The sequence below is a fragment of the Cavenderia fasciculata genome, assembly GCF_000203815.1.
Source record: "Cavenderia fasciculata unplaced genomic scaffold Scf_ET2XIPL01CNAVH-3, whole genome shotgun sequence".
Taxonomy (NCBI): Eukaryota; Evosea; class Eumycetozoa; order Acytosteliales; family Cavenderiaceae; genus Cavenderia; species Cavenderia fasciculata.
Genome location: NW_004457723.1, coordinates 1,333,414 through 1,352,729, shown reverse-complemented (window position 1 = coordinate 1,352,729; position 19,316 = coordinate 1,333,414). Strand labels below are relative to the sequence as shown.

Here is a 19,316-nt window from a genome sequence, read left to right as displayed (position 1 = left end):
TTATCATCAACATTTGATTGGTATGTATTTTTTTTAAAATTTAATTTAATTTAATTTAATTTAGTTTTTTATTAATTTTATCTTATTTGTTATAATTTCTTATAATCATAACACCAAAAATATAAATGATTCATTTACTTATTCCCATAGACAAGAGTCCTTCCTTTCCCAAAAAAATAAAATAAAAAGGAATTAACTTTTTTAATTATTTTTTTCATTTTCTCTTTTTCTTTTTTTTGTTTAAATTTTATGATAACCCATTCGCTTTCTATAACTTTCTTCATCTTCTTCTCCATAGATTGACCAATCAAGAGATGCATTATTATTTTTAAAATGTCCTTGAGCTGAATGATATTGATGTTGATCAATGATTTCTCTAACCGCTACATTATGGTTTTGTGGGAAAATATCTAAATAAAATAAACCAAAAAATAATAATATATATTAGAAAAATTCTTTTTTAATTTCTTATATATATATTTGATACAAACCTGATAATTTAACCTTTTTAACTTTTGGGAAAATTAAATCTGGATCCATTTTGGATTGTTTCTTTAATTTATCCTTTAGCTTGGTGGAGGCAGCCCATTTTGGAACCTTGTCTGGGTCAATTTCAATGGAAATGTCAAATTCGTTATAGTCTTCATCGATGTCATCGGGTTCATCCAAGACTGGGTATTGTCTGCCCTCCATAGATCCATCAAACGATGGTTGCAAAGAAGTGGAGGAGTGTTGTGGGGAATAAAGCTGTACATTGTTAGTTGGTTTCTGTTGTTGTTGTTGATGATGGTGGCTGAGTAAAATATTGTGAAGATTGTTTGATGATAGATTAATGTTGCTGTTACTACGTTCAAGACGACTAGTGTTTGGAGACCCCTTGGCTGGTGTACGTCTGGACAAGTGTGGAGATAATGCAGATGCAAGATCATCGGTGGGACGAGGACTGGTCAAATCAGATGATGATAAGCCTCCATATGACTTGTTGGCATTCAAGTATGGCTTGGAGACGCTGTCATTGGTGCCATTTGAGCTACTGTTACTGGCGTTACGGTTTCCACTGTTTGGTGTAGACATGATAGAGTCTTCACGAATCTCTGAAATGGATGATGGAGACGTCATGGATACCGATGCCGTCGACAAGTTGGGACTGGTCAATGGAGATGGTGGAGTGTATTGATTCATTGACATTTCCGACATTAATGGTCTAACTGGTGAAAGTGGAGTCATGATTGGTGATTCTGGTTCGTTGTTTTTGGCAACTGCTTTTGGTGTAATAGCTGCACTAAATAGAAGTGATCGATTGTTGTTGTTACCACCACTCTTGACATTATTATTATTATTATTATTATTCTTTTGTAAAGTAGTATTCATTATACTCTTGTTTGGTGTTGAATATTCTTCATCATCATCTACATATTCACTTTCTTCATATTCTTCTTCTTCTTCTTCTTCTTCTTCCTCTTCATATTCCTCTTCATCCTCTTCCTCTTCTTCATATTCTTCTTCTTCCTCTTCTTCAAATTCAACATCTTCATCTTCATCTTGATTTTGAGATTTTCTTTGAGCTTCTTGAATTGCAGATGGTGCTTTGGAATTACTACCAAATACCAAACCAAGTAGACTTTGTAAATAATTGCCTGGTTGAATGGGTGTACTACCAGTGCTACTACCTGCAGATGATGATGATGATGAAATGGGAGTAGTTTGGAGGGCAGCGGCAGCGGTGGGTATATTTTTGGCACCATTGACTGGAGTCTTTTGAGTGACAGCATTGTTGTTGTTCTTTTGAGCAGCAGCAGCAGTAGTAGTCTTGGCAGAGTTATTAGAGTTGGTATCTTTTGTTGGAGTTTTAATATTTTGGAGAGTACGTTGAAGTAGTAATTGTTTTTGTTCCAATTCCTCTCTTTCCTTTCGTTTTCTCTCTTCGGCTCTTCCCATCTCTGCAATTTTACGTTTAGCGTCATCCTCTTCTTCACGACGACGACGGTCTTGTTCCTCCTTTGCCTTTCTTTGTGTTTCACGGTCTTCTGCTTCACGACGACGTTTTTCCTCTTCTTCACGTTGCAATTGCATGTTTTCCTCGACCTTTTTCTGTCTCTCCTCCATCTTTTTTCTCTTTTCCTTTGCTTCTTGTTCACGTTGCGCTTGAAGTTCCAATTCTCTTTTGTTGGCTTCCTCTGCCTTCTTTTTCATCTTTTCCTCTTCTTCTTCTTGTCTCTTTTTTTCCAATTCTTGTCTTTTATCTTCTGCTTTTTTAGCCTTTGTATTATTATTGGCAATAGCATTGGAGGCAGTGTTATTGGTAGCAGTGTTGTTGGCAGTTGTCTTGGTAGTAGTTGTTGTAGTTGGAGCAGTAGTAGTAGTAGTAGAGGATTGAGTTGCCAATTCCTTCATTATATTGGTCAAATTATTATTATTTAAATTATTTAATTTCTTTTTGGTTGCAACTTCTTTGGCAATATTTGAAACAACTGGTGGAACTTTTGAATTTGTTTCATTCTTGGTATTGGCATTGGCATTAGCAACGCTGGTGGTGGTTGGTTTATCCTTTTCCTTTTCTTTTTCCTTTTCCAAACTAGCCTTTTTCTTTGGTTGTTGGTCTTCTACCAATGGTTCATCTTGTTGTGTCTCTTTTTCCTTTCTTTTGCCTGTGACTGTGGGGACAACAGCAGCAGCACCCTTCTTTGCAGCCTTGTTTGTTGATGGAACAGGTGGTTTCTCCTTTGGTTTCTCTTCAACAACAATAATACTATCATCTAATAGTTTAGAAAGGTCCATATTGTCGGCAATGTTTGTGCAATCGACCATATTCATTGACATTTCTTCTTGTACCAACCTTTGTTTAGTTAATTTCTTTTCAAGTGTTGGTTTGGCGGTGGTAGTGGTTGTAGTTGGTTTTGGAGTTGGGATAGCAGATGGAACTGTATTTTCATCAATTTCCATTGCATTGGTTGTTGGTTTGTTGTTGTTATTTGTTGTTGTTGGTTTGGCAACTGGAGTAATAATATTGATTGCAGCTGTATTGGTATTTGATGTCAAGATTGGTAAAAGATTATTACTACTATTGATCTTTTTTAATGGAATCTTTGGAAGTGCAACTGTAGCTGTGGCAGTAGCAGCAGATGGTTGAATAATGGTTGATTGTTGTTGTTGTTGATGTTGATGGATTATTTGTTGTTTAATCTTTTGATTATATTCATCTGTATCATTAGCCAATTGATTATACTTTGTTTGAATAGGGTCATTCATAACCATTGACAATTTTGATGAATTAAATAATGTACAAGTGTAAAGTAATGTTGATCCATTATTATTATTATTATTAATGATATTATTATAGTTGTTATTAATATTATGTTGGTTATTATTATTCAATGGTTGAAGTGGATATCTAATATGTTGTTGTTGTTGATGTAATGATGATGACGATGTTGATAAGATTGGTAATGTAAAGTCACTATGGCTAGTGTTAATATATTAGTAATTGATCTTTGTCACTTCAAGCATATAAATAAATATACACATACTCTTTAGCATTATTATGTTTTGATGTCAATGACTGAGTCATAAACCGTTTGGCATCACTAATCCATTGCAAGTTGTCGTTGTAGAATTGATCCAATTGTCGTATCGATTCATTTGTTCTCTCTTGAAAGACGGCAGAGAATTGATCTAATTGATCTTGATGTTTGTTTTGTTGTTGTGCTTCTATCATTCTCTCCTTCCCTTTTCTCTCTTTCTTTCTTTCTTTCTTTCTTTACTCTCCAATCTCGCTGGCGCAGAAATGGTTGTGATTAAAACTTGAGTATAATGATAATAATTGCTATGATATGGATTACTAGTAATATTATTTCAAACATATACAGAGTCTCTTTCTTTATACTGCCACTTGAACAATGAATCAAGCTTGGAAGAGTGTAAAAATACAACGGTTCATTTTTTTGAAATTTTGGAGGGAACTAATTTAAAATCTGTCACACCAAAAAATTTAGAGGTGGGTCCCATTCTTTTCATTTTATTTTATTTTTACAACAAAGAAGAAAGAGATAATTAATTATTTAATTATTTATTTAATAGATTCACATTTATTTATTATAACGATAAATTAAATATAATTATGATAAACAAACAATTAAAATACACCGGTTGGAAAATTATTAAAACAAAAGAATAAGTCGATTTTCCAGGGGTGGGGTGGGGTGGGTGTGGTGGGGTTGTGAAGTCATTCAACACAGTTTGTCCCCGACTGACTGTTTCACAACTTTATCTTGTCAAATATATACATATATATACATATTTATATACATTTATATCTTAGGTGCTGGGGCTTGGAAAAAGAATAGAACTTTGTGTTTGTGAAGTTGAAATTGTTGAACTTGCATGTTAGAAGATAGTAATAATTCGAAAGGGAGTGAGGGATACTGACACTCTCTGAGGACAATGAATATTAAAATATTATTAATATATTATTATTAATCGACTTTTCATCTTGTTGTTATAAACATTCATAAATACCTATTTATATTTACAAAATCATTTTGTTAATATTTATAATTTTCCAGATAACAATAAATATTTGTAAAAAAAAAAAAAAAGAAAAGAAATGGGAGTAGAAGATAAAATCAATAGATCAGGAGTATTAAATAAAAGTTATGATAGTAGTATATCAATTGATATAACTCCAAATGTTCAAGCACCAAATATTTATAGAAATAATGATAATACCAACAATATTAATAACAATAATAACAACAATAATATTGCTAAACCAATACCAATCAAACAACCATTATTTCAAGTAAAACCTGGAAAGGAATGGGGAGTAACAGAGAAATTAGAATTTGATACTAAAATGGAGAAACAAGTAAAACATGATGAGTTTATGATGAAACTTGTTATCTGTCTTGGTTTCCTATTCTATCCCATTTGGTTTGCTGGTCCAATAGGTCTTAGATCAATATCAAAAAAGGCTAGAAAAATTGGTCTAACTTGTATTTTACTTGGTTCAGTTGTTCATGTCATTTTAGAAGTATCTCTTGTATTCTATATCTCTTCAGTAATAAGTCAAAACTATACTGCTGGTAGATAAGAAGAATTATTTTAAAATAATAATTAAAAAACAAAATAAAAAGTAAAATGATTATTTGTAAAATCTTTTAAAATATCTTTGCATCACCCCTGGTACCTTCCATTGAAATCTAAAAAGAAGAGTGACGACATATATTCAACAGAGTCCATGGACTGTGTCCATCATTATCCTGTTGTCGCATTCCTACACGAATAAAGATAATAATTTACTCGTCAACAAAGATTCATTGCAAAAGATCGAACTTTTGTTGTTGCAATTTCACAAATTCGATGAAGCGGTGTGGATGAGGAGGTGGAGCCGATATTTTTTGTGATCACGCGTTGATCAATTTAAAAATAAATAATGATGAAGGATCCACATGCGTCTTTGAGTCTTAATTGTATAAGAGATAGTTTAAACTAGATAAGATAAGAATAGATAGATAGAAACTCTATCGAGTAATGACGAATTGCAATGATGGAACAAATAATAATAAACGATGATGGAGCAAATAATAATAATAATAATAACAACAATAATCATAATGGGGATTTAGAACTATCACCAATTACAACAAACAATGAAATAAAAGAATCAATAGAAAAGAAAAAAGAAAAGAAACAAGTTGTTGCTAAATGGGAGACAGAGTTTTCAATAACATCAATCAAGAATGTATTGAGAGAAAAGTCATTGTACAAGGATGTTGGCATGGTACAATTATTCTCTTTTATAGAGATGATTCTAATCTCTTTGTTTGGTATTGCTGCATCGATTGCAATATCATATATACCATTCACCAATACCGATACACAACAATTGATTAAAGATCCATCACTCTATTATAACCCATTTCCAGCGGCATCTATATTCTTTTTGGCAGTTTCAACTGTGGTAATACTTATTGGATATGGTTTTTTTACACTACTTTATGGATTCAATGTAACCAGATCACTCCTTTATATAACTGTCATCCCAGGGTTACTATTATCATCTTGGTTCTTTATATTTGTTGCATTTGATGTTTATCCTTGGTATTATGGTCTTGTATGTTACAAAAAAAAAACACAAATTATTATTATTATTATTATTCAAAATCCAACCTAACCATAATCATTTCTATTTATCTTGTAGGATGTAATATTTTATGTTGCGGTTGGTATTATATTCTTTATTTCTAGTCGAGTGATTGGAAAGAAATTAAATTTCAAGGTATGAGTTAAATGACTTAATCTTTTTTGAAATAATGATTAATATTTGATTTGATTATTTTTTATTAGAAACTACAAAGAATATTTTCAATACCATTAGCAGTACATATAGTTATAATAGCATTATATTCATTTGTTATATTTCCATATTATCGATTACTAGATTCTGCCATTACAAGATCGGTGATTAGATTGGTGGTACATCCAGTATTATCGCTGGTCAATCTATTTGTTACAAAGTTTTTTTGTAAGCAATATGTAAATGCCAAGTATCCACATTTGGCAGCTGGTATCACATTTGGTGTTGTATTGGAGGGATCTCTATTTGGTCGTTTCTTAATTGCAACGGCTGGTTCAGAGGCTGCCACTCTTTCAACATCTGTTATTACTGGATTGACAGAAATTGCTCTTCGTGTAACTGCCAATCTACAATATGATGTCATTCGATATTTAGCAGCCAAATTTATCAAATTAGAACTGGCACCAGAAGATGAAACAGAAAAAAAGTTCAATGCTCAATGTGTCATCAATGCAATGATTGTTGAAAAGGCATCGATCGTGACTATCCCTTTCTTTTTCCATTTCTTTTGGAAACATAGAACTGTATTTAATTTTTCTTTTACTGAAACTCCTCCAAATTTAAATCTTGTAATTATTAACAAATCATTAATAATAATTAATACCAATATTAATATTCTATTTCTATTTCTATTTCTACTTTTAGTTGATAGAATCAGCAGCAATACAATTAGCAATTGATGTTGTAGTAGATGTAGTTTGTTTAATTGGTGAAATGGCACAAAAGATGCCGATTGCTAAAGTTTACAGAGAGAACAGAGTCATGTATATTATTTGGGAGATTTTAAATTATATACAAATGTGTATTTTAATTATCTATGTCCTCAAAACACTTCCTTCAAAATTATATTGTGATACTCCCAATCCATGTGATTGTAGAGTTCTCTTTGTAAAGGAATTATTTAGTTTTTGTCCAACTACTATAGATTAATAAAAAGAAATAGAGTTAGAGCGATTTATTCTTTTTCTCTTGACTTTTTCTATTTATAATTCTCTAAATGGTTGTTGAGATGATGAACGTTGTAACCAATTTTCTTGTTCATAAACGGCTGAACCATCACCTTCAATAAAATGAAGAGTATAGGCATGTCTTGATTTGGCAGATTTGTTTGGTTCAGAATAATGTACAACACTTCCATCTAGCAAGATAACCGATCCCTTTTTACATTCTAGTGCTGCAAAGTCCTCCTTTTTGTATTTGTCATCCTCGCCTACAAATGTCATTTCATTACTACCCTTTTCCTTTCTAACGAATCTTCTCTTGATACCATGTTTGTGTGATCCTTCTAGACCTCGCAAACATCCATTCTCAATGGTGGCATCTTCCAATGCAAACCACAGGGCATGTGTAGTAAGAGGAGTGGTATGTAGAAAGGTAGAGTCTTGGTGAATACCAACCTCCCCACCAGTTGTTTTGTTCTTGAATATGTACATTGATTGGACACTAAGTGCCTTGTTAAAGATCTCTAGTGAATAGACCAACTCTTTGATTCTTGGATGATAACTAAACTTTTCAAACACTGGATTCAAGTCGTGCAATGCATGTCCAACCTTGTTGAATGCTACATCTCTATCTACTACCAACTCTCCATTCTTGATTGCATCTGATTCAAAAAAGAAACTAATTGTACCTGCTGAATTCATAAAGTAATCATTTGTTTTTCTCTAAATATCAATCAAACAAACAATAAATATAAATCATCATCACTATTATTATTATTATTATCATTATCATACCTCTTGTTCATTTGTAGTGAATATTGATTGTATTGTATCAGGTAAATCAACATTATCTACCAACCTTTTCATCTCTGTAACTATTTGATCTATTTCATTGTGAGGTACAAAGTCTGGTATAATCAAGAATCCATCCTCTTTATATTGTTTTAATTGTTCTTTTGTAAGTTTCATTTGTTTGTTTGTTGTTGTCGTTGTAAATAATAAAAAAAAAGATAGATAGAAAGTAATATAAAGTATAGAACAAGCTTTGAAGGGGTTCTTCAATTTCATGAATTTCAATTTCATATTTTTATTAAATATTTTATTATACTTATTTATTTATTTGTTAACTTGTACAAAGCTTATAGCTAGCCTGAGTTTGCAGATCAAGATTATAAATCATGTACCCTCTCTCTTTCTCTTGGTTCTTGTTCATTATTTATTTTTATTCCCCCCATCACATATTTATTTAATTATTTATTTATTTATTTATTTATATGACTAGTCTTCATCTATTAAAGTTATCTAATCTATTACTATTACAAATTATATCATCTATTGACAGTAATGGAGATGTGGTGTGTTTGTTGTTAACATGTAAACAGTTGTATCATAATAGTATCGGTTTAAGAAGATTGGTAAAGTTCAAGGGAATAGAGTTTATTACTGATAATGGTGGCAAATCAGACAAGTTTATAGCAACGGCTTTTCATTTCAACATCAACTCATTTAAAGATATCTTGGAGAATAGTATATCTGATCATCAGGTCGATCATAGTCATTATCAAAATAACCACCTTCCTCAATGGGTACGACAACGCATCTATGCCACAGAGAGAGCTGATAAAAGTGGTATTACAACAGTATTGGTGAATGATTGCCTACCGTCACTACCACTACAGCCACTCTATGACATCCCATCGGTCGAGACACTTTTTATTGATCAATCAGGCAACCCCTATGATCCGAGAGTCATTGATCTTGATGCTATCTCACAGCTACTTTGTCTCAAACGTCTTTCCTTGCGTTTAAACGAAATAAAGCTCGGTCCTCACCCAACACTCAAGTGTCTTGAACTCGCTGGACCAACCTATGGACAACCACCCCTACTAGCCGACTTGGGTCTCACCAAATTCGTATCGTTGACAAAGCTGAAATTAAACAGTTATTTTACTAGTATTGGGATCGAACCAGGTCTATTTCCAAGCAGTCTGACATCACTCACTCTGAGGCTTACAGAGATACCTCCACGAGACACATTCCTTTCATTGACGTCGCTAGTCTACCTCGAGATCCACATGAAAGAAAAAATAACTCATGAGCCACTAATAAATCTGGACCAAGAACAACTATTTATCGATCTAGAGAGTCTAACCAACCTACAGACACTCAAGATAAGAGGCAATACTGCAATATTTCTTACAAGGTACGAGAACATCACCATCTCGACTAGTGTCCCTCCTTCACTCAAGATTCTTTACTTGCAGAATCAATGGGTCGAAATCCCATCCAGATGTGTCATGCCACAATTGGAGAAATTATATGTGGAACAATCGTTATTTATCAAAGAAATAATCAGTTTACAGTCGTGTACATCCCTCAAGAAACTATTTATTTTCGGTTGCAACGAAATCATACAAGCCAATGTCATCCCATCAAGCATAGCTCTCGAAAAGCTTACCATTAAAAAATATACCTCTGAAAATATACTTGGACAAGTTGTATTTCCACCATCACTCACCCATCTATCCATCGTGGGCGGAGCTGAGATTGTCCAACTTCCAGACTCACTCATCAAACTAAAACAGGGATCCACCAAAGGTACTCCACAGCTCTTACTTCCTCAAAATTTGAAAAAACTGGTTTGGTATGACAATACAGATTTAGAATCGATGGATAAAAGTGAAGAGTTTCCCTACTCCTCCTCCTCTTATCCACCAAATCTTGAAACACTCAAACTACCCGATGCCCAAGAGGTCTTTAAGATCGATGTACCACCAATCACCAAATATCTATCGGTATCATTGTACTCTGTCGGGTCAGAAATTTATCCAATCTTTTCAATCAGCTCAATCATAGCCAACTCTGACCAATCACAATGGCTGCCACCCAATACTACCCATCTCACTTGCAACCTATACAACGGTGATCCTTATAGCTCAACAGCCTTTAATTTGGGAGAAGTTATCAACCACACCAATGTTAGATTTTTAAATATCGATTGTGTCATGTCCCTTGTATCCTATCAATTATCAATTCATAGATTGGACTCTGAAAATAACAATGTATTGGTATTGGAAACAAAGTCGTCACTTCAAGGTGGCATTATCACTCAGAAATGGAAACCAATCAACAATCTACAGGGCTCGTGGCATCAAGAACGAGAGAGCATTTATGTATATTTCTATTGGGATAGTCGACGTCGTCATCAAATTCAGTTGAAATCGAGTTTTGTTGGCGCTGACTTTTATAGTGATAGAGATACCTTTGGTGACAATTATCTTTCCGACGATGAAAATGATGATGAGGATGAAGAAGATGATGAAGATCAAAATCAAAACCAAGAATTGGAAAACAGTTATGATTAAAATTATCACGACCATGGATGATGGTTTTACAATGCTCAACACAATACTTGTGCAACTATAGTCGGTAGTGTTTGATTGTTGATATTCATTGAATGGGTTTCAATTTCATTTTCTACAACTACAATAAATACAAGGTATGATATTTATTTAAATGGTATTGGATCATTTGGAGCAAGTACTTTTTCATTTGAATTAAAATATAGGAATCTCGCAATACCATTATTCTTTTGTTTCTTTGCAATTTGATATATTTCTGTTACATTGAATTTTTTATCCTCAATTTCTCCATTCATTTGTAATTTGTATAAATAAATAAATGATTCTATATAATGATGTGTTTGTCTCAATCCAGAATACTTGTGACCTGCAAAATCTTCAAATAAATATCTAAAAATTAAATAAACAAAAATAAATATTGATTGGTTATGAATAATGCATCATGAAAATGTTCCTCTTACTCTTTAAAATATTTTTGATAACCAAGATTACAAAGAAGTATAACCAATTTCAAAAAGTCAGAGTGAAAGTAAGATGTTTTTTGAAAGTCGAAACCTTCTGGGTTAGGATTCCAAGTTTGATTATGTTGTTGAATCAAATTGAATATGAATTCTACCATGTCATAGCTACATGCTTCTATTTGATTTTGAAGATGAGCTTGGAGCGTCACCCATTTGGTGTAATAGTCGATTGGTTCCACTTTCATGATGACCAACAATTTTTGTAGTCTTTCCAAATCAGTTGTATACAATCTGAATGGTTCGATTGTTTGATCGAGGTAAAATGTGTTGTATATCAACTCGATCATCTCCAAACTTGTAAGTTTTGCTTTTTCAAGTGGAATCTTTTCAAGTTGAATCTCTAGTGTTTTAGATCTTTCCAAAACCCATTCAACCAAATGTATATTATCTCTTCTAACTGCCTTTTTTAATAAAATATCCAATAATTGTTTATCATTTGTTTTGTTGTTGTCTTCGTCTTGATTGTTATTTAATTTATCTCTTTTTTCAATTAAATAGAAAAATGTTTGATTGTATGTTGAAATGTTATTGTTGATTGATCTTTGATTGGGTTTATAATTTCTATTTAAAATACATTTTGATATATTCTCTCCAACTAGTGCAATCTCTTTAAAACAAACTGGATCCTCCTTTTCAATGGTTTGTATAATTTCGAGTTGTCCAAATTTAATGGCATCGAGTAATGCTTTGGTGAATGTAATCGATTCTTTGTTGGGGTCAGTATCCAACCTGTACTGCTCTAGTAGAAAGAAAAAGATGTCTGGGTATTTACCAACGCCACCATTGTCGAATACCTTGGCATAGGTACGTTTACATTTTAGTTCGAGAAACACGTATCTGACCAATTCATAGTGTCCACGAGATGCAAAATGATTCAATTCATTGTCATTACGATAATTTTTATCTTTGTATGGTGGCGCTTCTTGAATAATATCGATTGGACAACTACCCATTGCATCAACCATCATTTCAACCTGTACGTATCGTCCAAGTGGAGCATAATTGATACTCTTTAGGTATCTGTACAGTCCAATATTATTGGTTTGTGACATATCCTTTAAACCATTACTTCCTTTAACAAACTTTTTGAATCCATTTTCGAATAGGAATTGTATTACACCAGCTCCCAACACACCAAAATTCTTTGATATTATATCATAGTCTAGTAAATAATGTCCATCACCACTACCAATCTCTCCATTATTCTTTTGCAGGTCAATTTCTACAAGATATCGAATGACACTATCTGTAAATCGAGTGTCACCCATCTTTACATAAACTTGTGACATCATTATATTTTTAGTTCTTTCTACTCTGGTGTCTTTGTCAGTAGTAGTACCAATACTACTACCACCAGTCTCCAAACCCAATTCAATTGCATATTTGAATATGTCCAAACGAGAATATGCGATTGATGACCTTTCAATTTGATCCAACACTTCTCCACCAAGATGTTTGTAGGTTTCATATAGATATTGAATGATATGTAATTTACCTCCAAAACAAGCATCTGCAATCATTCTATCCAAGAAAGATGAGAATGGTTTCTTCTTCTTCTCTGCAACTTCTTCTAGATCTTGGTCATCTTCATACCATTTATATTGATCTAGTGTTGACTCGTCAGATGACTGTTGTTGTTCAAGTACCAGTTTTAATCTATCAAGATACCCAAACCGACATAGATTGATAACACTATCTTTAATCTCCTTCCACTTGAATAATACAAATTCATCCTGATCTACAAAATATTGTACATCTTCGATTGAATTGCATCTATCAATCGATTGTAACTTGTTGTAAGAGTCATTTCCCCTGTAATTTAATCTATGCATACGTAATGCTTCATTCCACGAGTTGATAACATGTACATAATAAAATAATCTTTTTCTAATAATAACATTATTAAATAATTGACTAATCAGCTGATTATCTCTATGATTCATAGAAGTATCTTTTATCTATCTTTAAAAAATTTTAAAAAAAAATAATGAATCCCTAAAATATTGACACACACCTTGAAGGTTTGTTATTATTATTAATTTCTATTTTTTTTAATAAATAAATAAATAATAGTTTATACTTTATTTGTTTATTATTATTATTGGTCATCATTGCTACTGCTATTATTATCACTACTTGATCCATCATCAATGTAGGGACCATTTTTACCTGGACTATCACAACCTTGTCTTTGATTGATATATCTTGCACCACAATAAGAAGCGTATGGGAAGTTCTTACCACCAGTTGGTGAGGAGCTGCATGTAGAGTCGCTACCGTATTGTTCAGCCTCTGCATTATCTTTGTTCTTGCTGCAAGAGTAGATACCGTAACCTTGTTGGGGCTTTTGAACGTCAAAGACTACGCATTTGCCAGTTGAATAGTATCCAGTTGTGAGAATGGTCTGGTTACACTTGCCCCATGTATTGTCATAATTGACCCACCAGAAACTATTCGATGGGAACACTACATTGTCTATATTGGCCACCGAGTAAGTTGTACCATTATAGTCTTGACCAATCTTGTAATTGTCAGAGTGCAAGTAGACATCACAGTCACTAAAGTCATAGACTCTCTTCTCTGCCACATTATTTCTAACAACCCATTTCTCCATACCAAAACAATAGTCTGGTAGAATAAACTCTTCAACTCCTTGTGATGATATTGATAAATATAATTGTCCTTCTGTAACTGATAATGTCATCATCATGATAACCATCATAGTTGCCAATACTAAATAGTTATACATTTTTAATTATCTGTTTGTTTGTTTGCTAGGTGATTAAAAAGAAAGAGGAATAAGAAAAATAACAACATCATCTCTCTCTCGCGACCTCTCTCTCTCACTCACTCGGAAGTAGTTACGAATAGCGCGGATCTCTCACTCTATTCATAAGGATTCATCGGGGTGATTAAGTTATTTTGAGTGATCCACCAAAATATCTGGATTGCTTTAAAAATTTTATAATAATCATAATATCCTAATCTTTTCTTTTCTATTTTCTATTTTCTATTTTCTATTATTTTAAGATTCTCTACAATGAATAAAATTCGTTGTGTATCATAGAGAGAGAGAGAGAGGGAGAGAGATGTATAGTTGGGATAGGATAGGAGAGGTTCGATTTTAAAAGTTATATAATTTTAAAAAATAAATAAAGAAAAGAATTTAAAAAAAAAATATGGGAGGGCAACTTGAATTACCGGAATTACACTTTTTTACGGTTTATTATTAATTTTAAAGATAGAAAGATAGAGATATATAGAAATCATGGGTATAGATGGTTTGAATACTTTTATACGAAAAGAGTTCAAGGTTACACGTGAATGGAATAATAATAATGATAATAACTTTAGAGGAGGTGGTGGTGGAGGTCAACAACCACAACAACAACAGTCACAACAACCACTTAGAGCTACTCATTTATACTTTGATTTAAACAATATATTACATGTTTGTTCAAGAAAGTGTAAATCTAAAAAATGTATGCTCAAGACAAAGATATGAATGATATGATATGCTCTATTCACATGATGTCAATCATATGATATGAAAGATTAGGTTACTTACCTTGTCTACTACCTACCATTTAAAAAAAAGTATTCTTTAAAAAGTTACATGCTGCACTTAGAAGACATTTAGTGTTTTTTAAAACGACCGATACTATATTTTATGCAATCGATGGACCAGGTCCACATTCTAAACTACTAGAACAGAGAAAGAGAAGATGGGATGTATGTAGACAGTTTAGATACTAGACACAACACATCTATGAATCAAATTAACAAAATATTATTCCTCTATCTATCTGTAGTCTGCACTTAAAACTGTTAGAAGTAATCATGAATATGTAGCAAGTGATGATGAAGACGGAGACGATGAAGATACTGATCATCAAAAGGGAGGAGGAGAAGATCAAGATGAGCTCGATGAAGAATTGGAAGATTTTGATGATGAAGATGATGAAGATGATTTATATTTAGATGAAGATGCTATTATGCCAGACAAGGCTGATACGGATGCATTATCATCGTCATCAGATGATGAAAAGATAGTTTATCAAAATAATGATTATGAAGGAAGAGGAGGAGCTGCAACATCATCAACCACTACTACTACAACTACTACGTCGACAACTCCACCATCCATTTCAATTCCTCTTAAAATATTGGCAGAAGATGACTTTGAATCAGTCATGTTGACTCCAGGTTCATCGGTTATGGAACAATTAAAACAAGAATTAATGGATTTCTCAAAAGAATCAATTAAAAAGAGTTTTCATCCGGTATGTCATACAATATATATATTCTCTCTTTAATAATGAGTACTCATTACTTTTTACTTACCTTTTATATAATTTTTAAAGAGATCAATTGTTATTTCACCAGCAAATACAAAAGGTGAAGGAGAATGGAAAATTTATCATCATATTAATCATCATTTGGATAAAACTAATCCAAATCAAACAGTTGTAGTATTTTCATCAGATTCTGATTTGGTTTTATATGGTACGATATCAAACATATAGAGTAGTAGAACAAATAATTAATTTACTATTTATATTTTATTTTTGAAGCATTATTATCACAAGTTAGAACATTACTTGTTAATCATGAAAAAGGAAGATATACATATATTGATAGTTTTGAATTAAGAGCTGAAATTGCAAAAACATGTCCAACAAAGGATCCAGAACAAGTAGTATTGGATTTTGTCATGTTGTGTTTGTGTAGTGGTTCAGATTATTTGCCAAAGTTTGGAGGATTTATATTTGCAACTGCTTGGAAACAATATTGTAGAGACAAGTCTAATCAAAAACTCTATGATGGCCAAAAGAATTCTTACAATTGGAAGTTTATGCAAAGTATTGTCGGTGATCATATGCGTACATTTGCACCAAAGACTGAGAGTCCAGTCTCTAAATTCAATACTGCCGTCTCAATGATACGATCGTGTATCAAGAGTTTGGAACTCCCCGTCTTTACAGTCACTTGTAACACTCCAGAGAAAACAACCATTCAAATGACATTTGATGGCAAGGAATATACATCGACAACATCCAACCAGAGAGAATCTAAAACCAACCTCGTTGCACCATTCCTTGACATTGGCCACGACTTTTGGAAAAAGTATCTCAAACAAATACCAGAGATTCACAAGAACCGTATCGAAAATGTTTTATGTGTCGATCCTACTGCGTCGGTCACCGAACAACGTTACAGCAACAATGAAGAAAAGAATGTACAAGCACTACTAAAGTACTTTGAAGTGGTTACTTGGAATCTTCACTACCTCAAGACAGAATCACAAAACTACAGTTGCTACTATTCACTTCGTCGAGCTCCTACCATCCTCGACCTCAAGTGTATCAAGGATAAATCAGTTCAACCTCAAACTGATCTAACTAATCATAATCCTTTACCACCTTTACAATTTTGTGTTGCTTTATCAAATTCTTTGGTATGTAAAAAAAAATAGAACATGTAGAATATAGTTAATTAATCTTTTTTTCTTTTTTTAGACAAAACATACAGTACCAACAATATTCCATTCATTGTATGATTCAATTCCACATTTTGATTATAAAAACAAACAGATTTGGTTCAATGATGACTCGGTTCATACTCTATTAAAACATATCAATGATACAATCGAAACTGAAAAGGCACAACTCACACCCCAACAACTAGAGCAATTAAACTTTAGTCCAAGTGTAGTATTAACAAGATCAAGAGATAATAGATCAATGGCAGAAAGTCTAGACGTCGATTTATATGATTTATCATCAGACTCTAAACTTTTAAGTAAACATTCGGAACCAAGATATCATCCATATAATTCAAAACCAAGACATCATAATCAAAATCAAAATTATAATAATAATAATAATAGATATAATAATAATAATAATAATAATAATAATAATAATAATAACTATAATAATAATAATTATAATAACTATAACAGCAACAATTATAACAATAATAATAATAATTATAACAATAATAATAATAATTTTAACAATAATAATTATAATAACTATAATAATAATAATGGTCATTATCAAAATCAAATTCAAAAACAAAATCATTATCAACAATTATTCCAAGGAAATAATCCAATAGTAAATAATCAAAAACAATATCCATCCTTTTCGAATCAATTCTCCCAACAACAAGGAACTGTCAACAAGTATTTAGAAAATCAACAAAAACAACAATCCCTAGTACAACCACAACAACCAATAGTACAACCACAACCTCAACAGCCAATAGTACAACAACCCCAACAACCTCAACAACAAAATAGTAGTAGACCACCTCATTCAAATAACTACAGAGGTGGAGGTGGCAACCATAGAGGAAGAGGTGGTGCAAGAAGAAATAATAACCTTAAAACTGTGGAATAACTCCATCACCATCTTCATCATAGGTCCAATCTTCAATGTGTCTCGGAGGTGTGCCAACCTATCTCACTTCAAGGAAATAAAGAAGATCTTGACACTTTTTGAAAAGAATATCAATCAGCTGACACCATCAACATTGGTTCAACCAGGGATACTATTTCGGAGGGCTCGATACCACAGGATTTTCGAACCCACGCAAAAAATCTTAGGTCAAAAGACCAAATATATTTTAATTATTTTTTATTTTCAACGGGGATCTCAACAGTTTCATTGATTATAAGTCGGGGATCTCCACAGTTTCATTATTTCCTACCTAAAAAAAAAAAAAAGATGAAGATTATCTTATCAGTATTACTTGTTATTTTCGCATTATTTGTAGCATCATCGTTGGCTATCGATTGTGCAAAGTTGGACAGTCCACTCACTTGTGCTGCCTATGAGCCACCTTGTTTCTGGAATGGAAAGAAGTGCTTACAAATTCACCGTAAGCTCCAACACTGTCAAAAAATGGTGGATGTTGACTCTTGTCAAAGTGAAAAAGGAAATGGTTGTGCTTGGGAAGCTGCCTCTAGTTCATGTACACTTGCAAAATGTATGTTTAGATATAATATTATATTATTATTATTTGTATATTTATTCATTTCTCTCTGTCTGTAAAATTAATCAAAATAGTCCATTGTTCATCAATTAAAAACGAATTTGATTGTACCATTGAAAACTGTGTTTGGAGTTACAAAAAAAACTCTTGCAGTGCCTAAACTAAACTCTAACTGCCCTAATTTTAAATCAATGTGACTGTATATTATCAAAAGATTAATACTATTGGTTATGTTATATTCAACATCATGGATTTAGGGTTAGGTGGAGATTTACCATTTTTCTATTTGTCTAAAGGTGAAACCATCTTTGATCATTCTTCAAGACTATCGTAGTTGATCAAGGTAGAAGTTGAGAACAACAAGCAGATCGCATCTGCTCAATACCAGGGATTGTCTTTTTCTCAATGATATATTCGGGCTTTTCAGTGCCATGGGATTTTTCGGGTTTAACCGCGTCCACGCATTTCCCGACCAACTAATATTTGCTATTTTTTAGGGTTTGCTCAATTGCTTTGAGAATCGGAACTCTATTTTCATTGATTATTATTATTATTATTTCTATAAAAAAAAAAAAGATGAAAGTTATCTTATCAGTATTACTTGTAGTTTTTGCATTATTATTTGTAGCATCAACAAATGCTCTAGATTGTTCAAAGTATGTTAACCCACTCACATGTGCAGGTGAGGAGCCACCTTGCTTTTGGGATGGCAAAGTATGCAAACATATTTACAAGCTCCAACATTGCCAAAAAATGATTGATGTTGACTCTTGTCAAATCGAAAGTGGCTGTTCTTGGGAAGCTGCTTCAAGTTCATGTTTACTTTCAAAGTGTATGTATAATTTTTTAATTATTAATATTATATTTATTAATTTTATCTGTAAACATCATACGTTTAGTCCATTGTTCATCAATTAAAAATGAATTTGATTGTACCATTGAAAACTGTGTTTGGAGTTACAAAACAAACTCTTGCAGAGCCTAAACTAAACAAACCAAACACCCTAATTTATTTTTTAAAATTAAAATAAATCAATGTAACATTTTTGTCGACAAAAATAAACATCCATCCAACACTTTCTATTGGAAGGATTTCAATTAATCAATCTCGTGGATCTTGATAGAGGATCCTTGG

General features: G+C 32.5%; 10 protein-coding genes across 10 annotated transcripts; 6 read left to right on the top strand and 4 right to left on the bottom strand.

The window, feature by feature from the left end:
- Positions 1–240: 240 nt before the first annotated feature.
- icpA (inner centromere protein) lies at positions 241–3,715 on the bottom strand (the record flags this gene model as incomplete). The annotated part of the gene is made up of 3 exons (XM_004367185.1): positions 241–410; positions 492–3,463; positions 3,522–3,715. 3 exons carry the CDS (start codon positions 3,713–3,715, stop codon positions 241–243), a joined length of 3,336 nt encoding a protein of 1,111 aa, XP_004367242.1.
- Positions 3,716–4,603: 888 nt separating this feature from the next.
- DFA_07381 (uncharacterized protein) lies at positions 4,604–5,089 on the top strand (the record flags this gene model as incomplete). Its single annotated transcript, XM_004367184.1, has 1 exon — positions 4,604–5,089. The coding sequence occupies one exon, from the start codon at positions 4,604–4,606 to the stop codon at positions 5,087–5,089; it is 486 nt and encodes a 161-aa protein (XP_004367241.1).
- Positions 5,090–5,545: 456 nt separating this feature from the next.
- DFA_07380 (uncharacterized protein) lies at positions 5,546–7,285 on the top strand (the record flags this gene model as incomplete). Its single annotated transcript, XM_004367183.1, has 3 exons — positions 5,546–6,112; positions 6,346–6,924; positions 7,001–7,285. The coding sequence occupies 3 exons, from the start codon at positions 5,546–5,548 to the stop codon at positions 7,283–7,285; spliced, it is 1,431 nt and encodes a 476-aa protein (XP_004367240.1).
- A 53-nt stretch (positions 7,286–7,338) lies between these two features.
- Positions 7,339–8,265, bottom strand: DFA_07379 (uncharacterized protein; the record flags this gene model as incomplete). The annotated part of the gene is made up of 2 exons (XM_004367182.1): positions 7,339–8,019; positions 8,092–8,265. 2 exons carry the CDS (start codon positions 8,263–8,265, stop codon positions 7,339–7,341), a joined length of 855 nt encoding a protein of 284 aa, XP_004367239.1.
- A 305-nt stretch (positions 8,266–8,570) lies between these two features.
- On the top strand, positions 8,571–10,661 carry DFA_07378 (uncharacterized protein; the record flags this gene model as incomplete). The annotated part of the gene is made up of 1 exon (XM_004367181.1): positions 8,571–10,661. The coding sequence occupies one exon, from the start codon at positions 8,571–8,573 to the stop codon at positions 10,659–10,661; it is 2,091 nt and encodes a 696-aa protein (XP_004367238.1).
- Positions 10,662–10,804: 143 nt separating this feature from the next.
- DFA_07377 (uncharacterized protein) lies at positions 10,805–13,122 on the bottom strand (the record flags this gene model as incomplete). The annotated part of the gene is made up of 2 exons (XM_004367180.1): positions 10,805–11,048; positions 11,120–13,122. The coding sequence occupies 2 exons, from the start codon at positions 13,120–13,122 to the stop codon at positions 10,805–10,807; spliced, it is 2,247 nt and encodes a 748-aa protein (XP_004367237.1).
- A 155-nt stretch (positions 13,123–13,277) lies between these two features.
- DFA_07376 (uncharacterized protein) lies at positions 13,278–13,928 on the bottom strand (the record flags this gene model as incomplete). The annotated part of the gene is made up of 1 exon (XM_004367179.1): positions 13,278–13,928. The coding sequence occupies one exon, from the start codon at positions 13,926–13,928 to the stop codon at positions 13,278–13,280; it is 651 nt and encodes a 216-aa protein (XP_004367236.1).
- Positions 13,929–14,447: 519 nt separating this feature from the next.
- DFA_07375 (bromodomain-containing protein) lies at positions 14,448–17,586 on the top strand (the record flags this gene model as incomplete). Its single annotated transcript, XM_004367178.1, has 6 exons — positions 14,448–14,661; positions 14,778–14,911; positions 14,992–15,462; positions 15,544–15,685; positions 15,754–16,637; positions 16,699–17,586. The coding sequence occupies 6 exons, from the start codon at positions 14,448–14,450 to the stop codon at positions 17,584–17,586; spliced, it is 2,733 nt and encodes a 910-aa protein (XP_004367235.1).
- A 327-nt stretch (positions 17,587–17,913) lies between these two features.
- Positions 17,914–18,341, top strand: DFA_07374 (uncharacterized protein; the record flags this gene model as incomplete). The annotated part of the gene is made up of 2 exons (XM_004367177.1): positions 17,914–18,175; positions 18,256–18,341. 2 exons carry the CDS (start codon positions 17,914–17,916, stop codon positions 18,339–18,341), a joined length of 348 nt encoding a protein of 115 aa, XP_004367234.1.
- Positions 18,342–18,757: 416 nt separating this feature from the next.
- DFA_07373 (uncharacterized protein) lies at positions 18,758–19,166 on the top strand (the record flags this gene model as incomplete). Its single annotated transcript, XM_004367176.1, has 2 exons — positions 18,758–19,013; positions 19,081–19,166. The coding sequence occupies 2 exons, from the start codon at positions 18,758–18,760 to the stop codon at positions 19,164–19,166; spliced, it is 342 nt and encodes a 113-aa protein (XP_004367233.1).
- Between the last annotated feature and the right edge of the window lie 150 nt (positions 19,167–19,316).